This window comes from Podarcis liolepis (assembly GCF_965112155.1).
Source record: "Podarcis liolepis genome assembly, chromosome: 4".
Classification (NCBI taxonomy): domain Eukaryota; kingdom Metazoa; phylum Chordata; class Lepidosauria; order Squamata; family Lacertidae; genus Podarcis; species Podarcis liolepis.
The window spans coordinates 35,859,807-35,872,326 of NC_139558.1; the positions used below are offsets into that span (position 1 = coordinate 35,859,807).

A 12,520-nucleotide genomic window follows, 5' to 3' on the forward strand; every position below is an offset into this window, starting at 1 on the left:
AGGAGGAGGAAGGAGGAAGGAGGAAGAAGGAAGGAGGAAGGAGGAAGGAGGAAGGAGGAAGGAGGAGGAAGGAGGAAGGAGGAAGGAGGAAGGAAGGAGGAGGAAGGAGGAAGGAGGAAGGAGGAAGGAGGAAGGAAGAAGGAGGAAGAAACAACAACTATAGCAGGGATTATGGGAAGTGTCGGACTCCTTTACACAAAGCTGGCTTCAGGCACCAGGCCTGCCGGCAGACCAATTCTGCATTATAAAGATGTATGCAAATGTGACATGAAGGCTGGCAACATTCATCGCTTGCAGACAACAGCAGTGCCTGGAGACAGAAAGGCAGGCAGTGTGTATATTCATAGCAGTGGCCAGAGGAAAAATGGCTACTGGGAGGAGCACAGAGAGAGAAAATGCCATGGTGCATCTGTAGCAATGAAAGCAGATGTCTTCATCTGCCCCAGAAACATATATCTCCCATATTGGTCATTACATCCACAGCAAGTGCTGCAACTCTCCAACAGTTTGACTTTACTCCCAATGGTGCATTCATCCATTGTCTCTCAAGACAGACTGATGCCAGTGGAGTCCAATTACATCTGAAAGGCCACCATGTCCTCACTCCTGCCTTATGTGTTTTGGTTGCTATTCAATCTTATCATGGAGCCCTGTTCACATGGAGACATCCACAGTAATACAGCTCCCTTCTTGTGCATGGTACACAGACATTTGGGTTAACTTAAATATCCATTATAAATTGGATGCTGCCAACGTGTGCAATTCTAAAAGTAAGGTTCTCGTGTACGGTTTCTGATTTCACTTAGTAAACTAATGTGCGTGAGAAGTGTGAAGGACTCTCAGACAAAACAATGCAGGACTTTCTTTGCTGTTCATTTTTCCAAAATACCCATAGGCGCTTGACCACATTATCAGAGCTAAAGCAATACAGCTAAACATCTGCTATTACTATTGTGTATTTTGCCTCTAAGCATGTGTGTGTGGTCTGATAAGTTGTAGACATGCAACATTATCGTTTTTCTCTGGAGGCAAAGATTCTGTTACAAAGCTTCTGCCTACAGAGATCTGCTTAAAAGCCAAATTATTAACATATGGAAAAGCAAGAATGACACATAAGCCAATGCATAGAAAGAGCATCACTGCAATTCATACTCTGTTCTTACTGAAGACTGGATGTCCAGTGACCAAGTCAAGTCCTTAGACACTACCATATAAACCTATGAAATCACCACCATCTTGTACTTTATTACAGTCCATGCATTCAGTTGGCTTCATGATCATGCCCTCTACCATGTGCAACATCTGGATGCTGATGGGACATTGAACAATGTAAGTTTTATGTGACTGCTGGTGAGCTTTGAACTTCTCTTCTTTTAGCAAACTGACAGCCCAAACCTGACTATTTTCTAGGCGCTGAGGATCTAAACCAGAGGCCACAGGAGCTCAAGTCCAACAACATCTCAATAGTCATAGGTTTGCTACCCCTGATCTAAACATGAACTGTCACTGGACCTGTAAAAGGGTAAAAGAGTATTGGGAATAATCCATAATGAATTGAATTTTTTTAAAAGTACTTTTTTTTATAAAAACACAAAAATCCAGGGTCCTTTTCGTTGGGGATAATTCAGATGTAAATTCCTAGGTGTCAAAAAAGGTTATTTATGTATGCCACTACTGCGGCCCGTGTTTTATTAGCCTCAAAATGGAAAACGAGTGAAGTCCCAACTAAAGAAGAATGGCAACTTAAGCTGATTGAATATGCGCAGCTTGCAGACTTAACATATAGAATATGAGAACAAGAACAACATACATTTAGAGAAGATTGGAAAATGTTTATTGAATGTATAGGGGGAAATTGGGTACACTTGAAAATGTTGGCAGCATTAAGATAAATTCAACAGTTTAAATAGGTTTTGATTGATGTAATGATAGAATACTGAATGGTTTAGTTTATGTAAAATATGCAAGGATTTATGATATGCAAAATGAACCACGGAAAGAGAAGAAGGGAAGTCGTTGATATTTTAAGGATGTTTAAATGAGTATTCTAAATTGTAAAACAAAAAAATTAATAAAAACTATAAAAAATAAACATGAACTGCCTGTTCTCTAATGCCCTTCTCCTGTCTTCATCATTTATGTGCCCATGTGCTGAACATGTGAAGCATGCATCTGTGTGGTCTGTAATGTGTAAGGGTGTGCTTGTGTGTACGCACATTAATTTGGCATAATGCAGAAAACTAACATGGATTCCTCACAATCTTAACTGGCCCCTCTTCCTCTTCTTGTTTATCCAGTTCCCAGATGAAAAGCCAGCTCGTGCAATGGACAGGCTAAAATTCTACATGAGGGACAGTTCTATATTAGGGACCAGTTAGATCTCACAGTTTTCAAGGCAGAAGGGTGGGGAGGGAAGAGCTTTCTTGCATTCAGTGCAGTATAGGAGAAACAAAGAAGATCTCAGACCTCATTAGTACTGAGATGAATTTACAAGAGAAGAACTCAGAAATATACCAATCAGTCTACTCCAAAGCTCATTGAGGACTGGAATCAGTAACACAGGGATATGTTTTAGGCATGGCTGAATATCTACACCCTGCATAAACTTTACATTGCTCATTGTAACTTGGTGCACCATATAGACATGTAGTACATGACAATCTTTGCATAATGGAAGCAGCCTTCTATTAACCAAAGAAGAGGATATGTGTGTTTCTTTATTTTGAAACAACAATGTGAGTCAAACAACAAAGAACAGGCAATGGTTATGCATTGTCTCCCTGAGTTAGTATCATTGATTGGCTATTTCTTTTTATCATTTGTGATATGAGTATCATTCAACATCCTCTAGAATGGCTATTTACATATCATCTACCCAACTTACATGTCATCTACCTCTTCATTTCTCACTGTTATTTAATACGCATTTGACACTCAGAAGTCTTCTTGGCAGAGGATCCACAGATGACACAGAGGACACGGTGGAGGGAGGACGGAGATAAGCATGTGAGCAAAGTTGGGTGGTTGAAATTGTGAGAGCGACCTGTTGATATTGCCTTCAGTGGTTGTATAACAAGCATTGACTCTGAAGTTCTGGTACACGTTGGACCCCTTCAGTATCTTCTTGATTGCCTACCATAATAACATCAGGGAGGGGGAACATAGTGTTATGCATTTGTGGGAGGTAGGCTGTATATCTGAGCCCCCTTCCAATTCCTGGATATGGCATGGATTCAGTTCCTGGAATAGCCAGGCTGGCTTCCTCATGATGTAATGGCCCCCTAAGTACGGACCATTAAGGTACACATGGGTGCCTCCCACCTCCCACAACTGTCTGTTAGTTAGAAAGAAAAACAGTTAGAGATTGAACTATGTGAGCTTTAAGCTGGAAGCAAGGGCTGGGAAGCCAGAGAGACAGAGCCATGCCTGATCTATGCTTGAATCCAAGGCTGTGGCGATGGGAGTAGCAAGACCCTCTTGGGGTGCTAATGCTATGAGTCCTTCCATTGTGCGTTCAGGTTGTACATATGTGTAAATAAACAATATCTCCTAAAGAAACAACAGTCTTCGGTTTTGAGGAAACAGAACCCTGAGTAAGCACCTGGAACCCCTAGAGTCTCACAACATTTGGAGACTAGGGTGGCATGCAACAATATTGAGAAAACAATGATGTCCTGAACATATTCTGTGCCCCAGTTCATACATTCAATCAGAGGAGGTGCCAAGACAGTACAGAGAAGGGGCACCATAAGCCCTCCCTACCATTGGACAAACAGTGACATTGTGAATCGGGCCCTTCATATGAGCAGTCAGCTGCATGTAAACCTGGGTCCTGAAGTTCTTTCTTCTCCTTTTTGAGGGAGAGAACTGTGCAGATTTCAAGAACGTTACCTCTGGCTTATACTTTGGCTCCCTGGAAATCTTTTCCTTCTTCCTCTTCAATTGCACATTCTTCTTCTTCATCATCATCATATTTTACCTTTGTTTGAACCAGCACATTTTCTGTCTTGCTAATCCATTCCTTTAAAAATGTGGACATCATCATTTGTTTAGGTAGAAATTTTTCCTACTAGATAAACTCGGCTGATGTAAAACCACCTTACAGTTCATTAACACAAGCCAGAGGGCTGGCTACAATAGTCTGTAGTTTTCATTACAGTTTTTTTATAATATTATACTTCGTGCATTAAAATTCTGCACCAGATGTCATTTTTTTTCTTCCTTTCAAGATGCGGTTTTCTATTCCAGTATTTGGGTACCAATGTCTTAACATTTTCCTATAACTTTTCTAACAACATTTATTTCTCCTAGTATGACTATGGGGTCTGTACTTAATTTATGTCCTGAAATCTTCTCAATTTTTATCACCTCAATCCAAAACATTTTTTTACAACCTCTCTAAATATATCTAAAGTTTCTGTGGCTTTACACATTTGTAATGTTTACTTCTTTTTTGCAACTTATAAAAAGTACAAAATCTTGTAAAAAATAAATAAATCTTTAACTTCAACATCCGTAAAGTATTTTGGACTTCCTTGAAAAATATTGATCCAGTGTTTTTGGTAATTGATAATTGCTTTATTAGGCTTAATAAAGATGTGAGTCCTTTGTTGCAGCAAGATAAAACCATGGTTCTAGATTTGCTTTCCTCTCAATTTAATACCCTCTGGGGTATTAAACATCACTAAATGTGCAGCTGGGAACACAAGAATGCATGCATATTTCAGAGGGATCAAACTAAGTTTGAGAAAACGAAAATCAGAATACAAGGGAAAGAAACCTGGAAAAAATATGATGCTCTACCTGAAAGTTCCCATTATGATCGCTGAACAAATCAGAATATAGATGTTTGGGGTCTGGTACAGAAGGCATTAGGATCTTCCTAATTCTGTAAAAAAAAGAAATGAGTTAAATGATTACAATAAAAACCATAAAAGAAAAAGAAAAGCTGTGTTCAAAAAGTAGACATTAAATATAGGATCTTCAGCATTTAAATAAAAGCAGAAACAGACATTTTATGCCCCAGATAATTTGAAGGGTCCTTAAAAACAAAGAAGGGAAAATAGTTTATTCTAAAAATTAATGGCACATATAGCAAATGGGATGGGGAATGGCACCTTTCAGCTGATGAAAGACAATATGCCAGGCTTAGAGCTTGAAGTCAGAGCCTAGTTCATTTAAAGGGATTTCATAGAACCAGGCATGCAAATTCCCTTACACTTAAAGTCAGACTGGGGACAAACTTGGCCCAAAAGTTCAGGATTTCACTCTCCCTCATCATGACCAGGACAAACATCTTTGAAAGTGAACAGGATTTTGGACCCCACATATATGAATCCACCACAATCTGATCATATGGCTCCATCACAAAATCATCATACTCAGTAATATTTTCTTACTAGTAAAGTGTCCATCTATTATGATAAACAGAGTCTGTTGAGTTTCTCCAGAGAGAGCACTGATTCCTTGCCAAGGAAGAATGGACAGCTAAAAGTTACATCCACTGCAAATGCAGTTCTAAAAAGAGGGGTTTTAGATACACGCACCCATAGAGCATGGTAAAAAGATGGGCAAGGGTGGTTACACTTAGAAGAAGAAGAAGAAGAAGAAGAGTTTGGATTTGATATCCCGCCTTTCACTCCCCTTCAGGAGTCTCAAAGCGGCTAACATTCTCCTTTCCCTTCCTCCCCCACAACAAACACTCTGTGAGGTGAGTGGGGCTGAGAGACTTCACAGAAGTGTGACTGGCCCAAGGTCACCCAGCAGCTGCATGTGGAGGAGCGGAGACGCGAACCCGGTTTCCCAGATTACGTGACTACCGCTCTTAACCACTACACCACACTGGCTCTCACTTAGGACTATAGGTAGCCACCTTAAACCGAGTCGGGCCTTTGAGCCAACTAGCTCAGCATTATTCATACTGACTGTCAGTCGCTCTCCAGGGTTCTGGATGGGAAGTCTCTCATACCTACCTGGAGATGCCAGGGATTGCTTGCCTCTCCCCCAACAGTAAACAGTGGCTCATGTTCTCCTGTCCTGTCCCCTTTATAAAGATCTGAGGAATGAAATCATTACCCCACTCTTACTTACCATCCCAGGCCGCCCATCTGAGGCCACATTGTTCTTTCTTTTATCAGATCAAAATGATCAGACAACAGCAAAGGTTGCTAGGTTTATCGAGGGTGCAATGAGATTAAGGGCCGCTATCTGAATGATAATCTTGGTCATTTGATTGCCCTCTTTACCCATTGCTGTCTTTTTTATTTGTATATATTTTATTTGTATATATTGCTTGTTTTATGTTGCTATGGCCGTTGGCTAATGCGAATAAAGTTTCCTGATCTATCTCTCCCCCAACACATGCAGCTGCAATGCCCCGATCGGTTGGCATGTGAAGGACTCTAAGCACACACATCAGTATTCACACGAAGCCCCTTCACACATTGGCCAAAGTGTGGAGGCAGGCCTTCTCCAACTATTGGTGGTGAGGCTAGCCAAGATGGTTTCACGATGCTCCTCATGCATTCTTTTATGAGCCCAATCCTTAATTTTATCCAGGATGAGTGAAGGGAAGCCACTCCATATTCTGATTGGCTAGAAGACTTTACATAAACATCCTGTACCACCTTGTGACTATTATGTTACTTGTTGGCCAGAGGGCTTCCATTGAATCTTCTCTAGAGTTCCACCCTTTGTCGACGCCCCTTTCTTTGCCTTCAGGCTCAGCTCCTGCCTATCCAACCTGTCCATTCTTACCTACACACAAAAAACTTCACACAGCTTCTCCGGTAAGGATTTACACAGTAAATCCTGAAGACATAGTTGGCCCCACTCTGACTCAGATCCCATGCATTCATTCTCTACTATTCTCAAAATTATAAACCTGGAAGACCCACATCATATAGTGTATATAGCAAATTCCAAACATTCCATCCCATAATCTGTAATATGGGAGTAAAATTCCTGGGGGCGGGGGAGTAAACTGCTGAAGGTCTATCTGCCACACCTTGATCATCTTTATCTCCAACAGCCAAGATGCAATGGATAAGTGCAGTTCATCCTTTCTCAAAATGCACACTGTACCCATTAGATCCCTGAAATGTGTAGGCCTTCCCGCCACAAATATTGTTCTGTCATTTTGATCATTTTGATCAAGGGTTTGTGAGTGCACAAAGCAGCATTTACCTTTCCCATCTGCAAACGCACAACAGAAGGGCAAATATTACCAGGACGCCAGCCATCACCAAAGTCAAAGGGATTACTGTAATTGATTTGGGTTCAGAGACATCTATATCACAGGAATCTTTGAGGAATGACAAAAAGAAAAAAGTTCAAAGTGTTTTCCAGTATATTTGAAAAAAGAAACATCAGATTCTTTAAAGCATATTTTGGCCAACTCTTTCTTTCGAAAAGCAATTATTAAAAAATGGAATAATATATACTATTAATCTTTAGGCCACCATTCTTTTAAGCTTCTACATTTCACAATAATGTGGAATTTTGTGTTGTCCACTGAAATACACTTCTGCTAGGATGAAAGAATACAAGAATACCGGTATGAGATTTTTCTGCTTTGTGAATAAAAATTAGCTCTTTATATTGTCATTTAGCTCTTTATATTGTCATTTATATAACTAACCTTCTTCGTTCCAACAGAAAGTGTGACTATACTGGAATAGGAAATATAGTGTCATGTACATGTGCTGATGCCTGCTAATGAATGCTTTTAAAGGAATATATTATAACAAAATGTTGTCTGGAGAGAATATCAACTGAAATTCATTTAAAGTCCTGTGTCCAATTCTCTGCTGTTTCCCAGTTGTGAAATGGGCCACTGGGATGTCACTGAAAACAGGTCCCTGTGTTGACAAATCACCCTCAGTGCTGTAGCATTTGGAAATAAGGCTTGGGACCGTTATGGGAGAACTCTGCTCAGTTTGGATCTTGACTTTTATAGTCACTTACTGGGGTTGATGGGGATTGTAGATCCACAATATGTGATGAATCAAAGTTTCCCTCCCTAAAGCGTGCCCCACTTCCGACGCCCTTCCCCAAAACACACCCTGAAATGGTAAGGTGGCATGGTTTCGCTGGAGTTGTCTGTGCAAAACCTCCCAGCCCCTAGAATACTAAATGGCAACTTTCCAGTGGAGAACTACATTTCCCAGACTCCTCAGTGCCTGGAAAAAAATCATTGAAGGGATTTTGGCATTGCCCTGTTATCACTGCTAATTTGGGAGTGGGGGGATTTGACAGCAGGGCAGGGGAGGGTTAGTTGTTGGTTCTTAAACAATTTAAAATCAAATAAAATAGTGGATTTGTTGTGTTATGGTGACTGCGGAGTATAAATAAAATGATGATGATGATGATGATGATGATGATAAACTTTAATTGTGCAAACCTAAAACTTATGTGCTTGAATCTGTACTGCAGAAGAGTGGCAGTCTGGGGGCACCTTGTATATAAGATAGTATACCCTGAACACTAAATAAATGACAAGAAGTAGGTCTACATGTTAGCATTATCTAGAAATAGAAGTTTCAGAAAGAGGATTTACAGTAGCAGTGTATTTTATGTTATTTTTACCTACAGAGCTGCCATTTTTCCAATGTGTTTCTGCTCCCCATTCACTGGAATAAGCAAATACACTGCAAATGTGATTCAGCCTGAATCGAAAGGAATAGCATTTCGCAGGATCAAATCCTTGGTCTTTAATCTCACAACATTCTTGGTCCCTAGACTGAACAGCAAGAGTACCAGTCATTAATAATTTTGTTCACTGTATATTTTCTAGGCTATCCTAATAGGTTTTCATTAGGCATTAGGTTTTCATCTTACCTCCCTTTGTATCATATTTTGTTCTTTATTTTTTCCCTCATTTCTTATCTCAGGGTTATAGCCTGTGCTTGCCTTGCACGGAGTAGACCCATTGAAATCAATGGACATGATGAACTTAGTTTGATGCAACCCTTAGTTCATTATTCTGGCAATGCTTTGAAAGAAAGAAGCTTGTACACCATGAGGAAGTAATCAACATATGAATTAGAACAATGAAGTAGCAACTTGGGGATTTCCCCAGCTTTCTTGCATATAAAGTCCCCAAGGAATTATCAGATCTTTAGTTGCCTAAACACAGCTACAGTGGTGCCTCGCAAGACGAAATTAATTCGTTCCGCGAGTTTTTTCGTCTAGCGAATTTTTCGTCTTGCGAAGCACGGTGTCGGAAAAGTTTTGGAAAAGCTTCAAAAATCGCCAAAAACCTCAAAAAAGGCCACCACACCGCGTTCTATGAGTTGCTCCTCGAAGTCAAGTCGCAACTGTATTAAGGGTGTTAAGAAAAAGGAAACAAACTTGCAAAAAACGCAAGACGTTTTCGTCTTGCGAAGCAAGCCCATAGGGAAATTCGTCTTGCGAAGCAGCTCAAAAACCGCAAAACCCTTTCGTCTAGCGAGTTTTTCGTCTTGCGAGGCATTCGTCTTGCGGGGCACCACTGTACTTAAACACAGTTTGTGAAATTAAGTTCCACTCAGATAATTGGGACTGTGTGTCAAAATACACAGATGAGGGGGATGTGAGCAACAGTCCACTGGCAATCAATTTAGAGTGCACTGTGATGTCATTGCATAACCGCCAACATTTCTCCAATGAGAATTTTTGTTATTTATACTCCACCCATCTGACTGGGTTGCCCCAGCCACTCTGAGTGGCTTCAAACAGATATAAAAACATAATAAAACATTAAACATTTAAAAACTTTCCTATACAATGGTACCTCGGGTTAAGTACTTAATTCGTTCTGGAGGTCCGTTCTTAACCTGAAACTGTTCTTAACCTGAAGCACCACTTTAGCTAATGGGGCCTCCTGCTGCCGCCATGCCGCTGGAGCACGATTTCTGTTCTCACCCTGAAGCAAAGTCCTTAAGGTACTATTTCTGGGTTAGCGGAGTCTGTAACCTGAAGTGTATGTAACCTGAAGCGTATGTAACCCGAGGTACCACTGTACAGGGCTGCCTTCAGATGTCTTCTAAAGGTTGTATCCCATTGGATCAGGAGTCACATAACTCCATACCCTCCAACATTTCTCCGGTGAAAATAGGGATGTCCAGGATCTAAACAGAAACCGTGACGGCTTCTGTAAATCTGGGCCTGTCTCTGGAAAATAGGGACATTTGGAGAGTCTATCCTTGCTCAGATACCATATTTTTCATTCCATAAGACGCACTTGACTACAAGACGCACAAGACGCACCACAAGACGCACCTAGTTTTTGGAGGAGGAAAACAAGAAAAAAAATATTCTGAATCTCATAAGCCAGAACACCAAGGGGGATCGCTGCACAGTGAAAGCAGCAATCCCTCTTGCTGTTCTGGCTTCTGGGATAGCTGCGCAGCCTGCATTCGCTCCATAAGACGCACACACATTTCCCCTTACTTTTAAGGAGGGAAAAAGTGAGTCTTATAGAGCAAAAAATACGGTAATTGTTTTCCCTGCATTCTGTGTCTTGCATAAGTTCCAAGTTGAAACCAATATCAACTAGCCAACAGTAAAGTTTACAAGGTTGAGGCATGAAATATCAGGTGCCAAACTGTGGCAAATGCAGGAGATTTGATCTGCACAATAATCAGCCCACTTTCCACAGCTGGGCCTCAGCGGTCCATTTGCAATTCTGGACATCTCAGCTTTGCCAGGCTTCAAGGCCTTTTTTTTTTGCTGCTGGCAACCCAAGATGATGAGTTTCAAATTCATCGATTCAAGACTATGTTGATCTGGTGGAAAACTCCTAACAAAAAACACCCACATTTATTTCTGCACTGCAAAAGAAAAAGTCCCTTTCCAGGTTTCCATTCTGCAACGCAAAGCTGCACTTATCTACCCACCTGCCAATCTTTGTCAAGTTGGCTTTTGTACTGAAGTTCAAAGCGAAAACAATGTTCCTTGTCAACTCCCTTGCACTGCACAGTTACTTTGTCATCTGCCCATTGGAAAGTAACGTGTTCAGGTGGGTTGGGCTTCACTGGTGAAGATAACATTAATACACTCAATTACACAGTCGAGCTACAAAATGTTTTAATTGAACATATTGTACTTGTTAGCATCTCATGATTGAAGCCTGCTCAAATAACAACAAAATATGAAATCACATAAGCTATCACTCAACTAATAACTGCTACGGCATGTTGTTGCATGCTATATAAGGGTAAATATGTGGCGAGAACACTTTTAAATGCAGTCAGATAGCAAAAGCTACTGCATACTGAGAATCAAATGCTGTTGTGTGTGATAGTTATAAACTGATTCCTGGGGATTCCTGGGTTCTTTGAAAGCATGAAAGGCAGTCCCTCATTGAAAAGATGAGTGAGAGAACAGAAGGTTCCTGGAAAGACACTTTGTCCCCGTCATAGATTTTCCCCCCAATATGGTAGTCGTATTTGTCACAGTGAAACTCCAAAGCATTCTGTGTTAACTGAGTGTGTGCCTTAGAACATTAATCAGAATCCTCTACAACACTGAATTCCTAGGCAGAGATTGATGTGGAAAGGTAGAAACAGCAGAACAGCTCTCCGTACTATGAAAAACAAGGTACTACTGCATATAAATGGCATCAAAAATGGTAAAAAATTGAAATTAGGCAGCATTGGGGAAAGAAGGAGAAGGAGAAGGAGAAGGGGGAAGGAGAAGAAGTAGTAGTAAAGGACCCCTGGATGGTTAAGTCCAGTCAAAGGTGACTATGGGGTTGCGGCGCTCATCTCACTTTCAGGCCAAGGGAGCCGGCGTTTGTCCACAGACAGCTTTCTGGATTATGTGGCCAGCATGACTAAACCACTTCTGGCACAATGGAACACCGTGATGGAAGCCAGAGCACACAGAAATTCCGATTACCTTCCCGCCACAGCAGTACCTATTTATTTACCGGTACTTTCACTGGCGTGCTTTCAAACTGCCAGGGTGGCAGGAGCTGAGACAGAGCATCGGGAGCTCACCCCGTCGCGGGGATTTGAACAGCTGACCTTCTGATCGGCAAGCCCAAGAGGCTGTGATTTAGACCACAGCATCACCCATGTCCCATTAACAACAACAACAACAACAACAACAACAACAACAACAACAACACAGATATTTACTAAGCAGAATTTGAAGAAGTCAAATTGCTGTTGCTTCCCTTTTTTTTTCTTTTGTAATCCTAGTGAGGCACTGACACCTGAAAAGATTACTGCCAGAGTGATAATAGTTGTTAACTTACACAAATTGCTGCTCTCTTGTTCATCAAAGTAAGCCTCCTCTGTCTGATTTGGATTCCTAATGTAAATGTGCAGATAACTCCCTTCAGTAGGAAATAGACACCCACTGTTGTATCCTTGGTCATGCAAATATTCAATGCACTGCTTCTCTTCTTGTTCATCAAACCTGCAATTGAAATAATCATACTCAATAAGATGGCAAAAATCTTTTCCATTGAAAATCAGGATATTTGGAAATGCTTTAAAGGGGATAATCCTTGCCTAGCCCTCTGCACTCTAGA

At 40.9% G+C, this 12,520-nt stretch overlaps 1 protein-coding gene across 2 annotated transcripts in view; it reads right to left on the reverse strand.

Moving 5' to 3' along the window:
- Positions 1-1,811: 1,811 nt before the first annotated feature.
- The window catches only part of CRLF2 (cytokine receptor like factor 2), a 41,500-nt gene continuing 30,791 nt past the window's right edge, over positions 1,812-12,520 (reverse strand). For both annotated transcript variants that reach the window (XM_083502068.1, XM_083502067.1), the window contains 7 exons: positions 12,242-12,405; positions 10,878-11,014; positions 8,587-8,740; positions 7,186-7,303; positions 4,804-4,888; positions 3,892-4,021; positions 1,812-3,132 (listed from right to left, as the gene is read on the reverse strand). In XM_083502068.1, the coding sequence (XP_083358194.1) occupies positions 3,899-4,021; positions 4,804-4,888; positions 7,186-7,303; positions 8,587-8,740; positions 10,878-11,014; positions 12,242-12,405 (781 nt within the window). In that variant the 3' untranslated portion in view covers positions 1,812-3,132; positions 3,892-3,898. The remainder of the gene's footprint in view (positions 3,133-3,891; positions 4,022-4,803; positions 4,889-7,185; positions 7,304-8,586; positions 8,741-10,877; positions 11,015-12,241; positions 12,406-12,520) is intronic.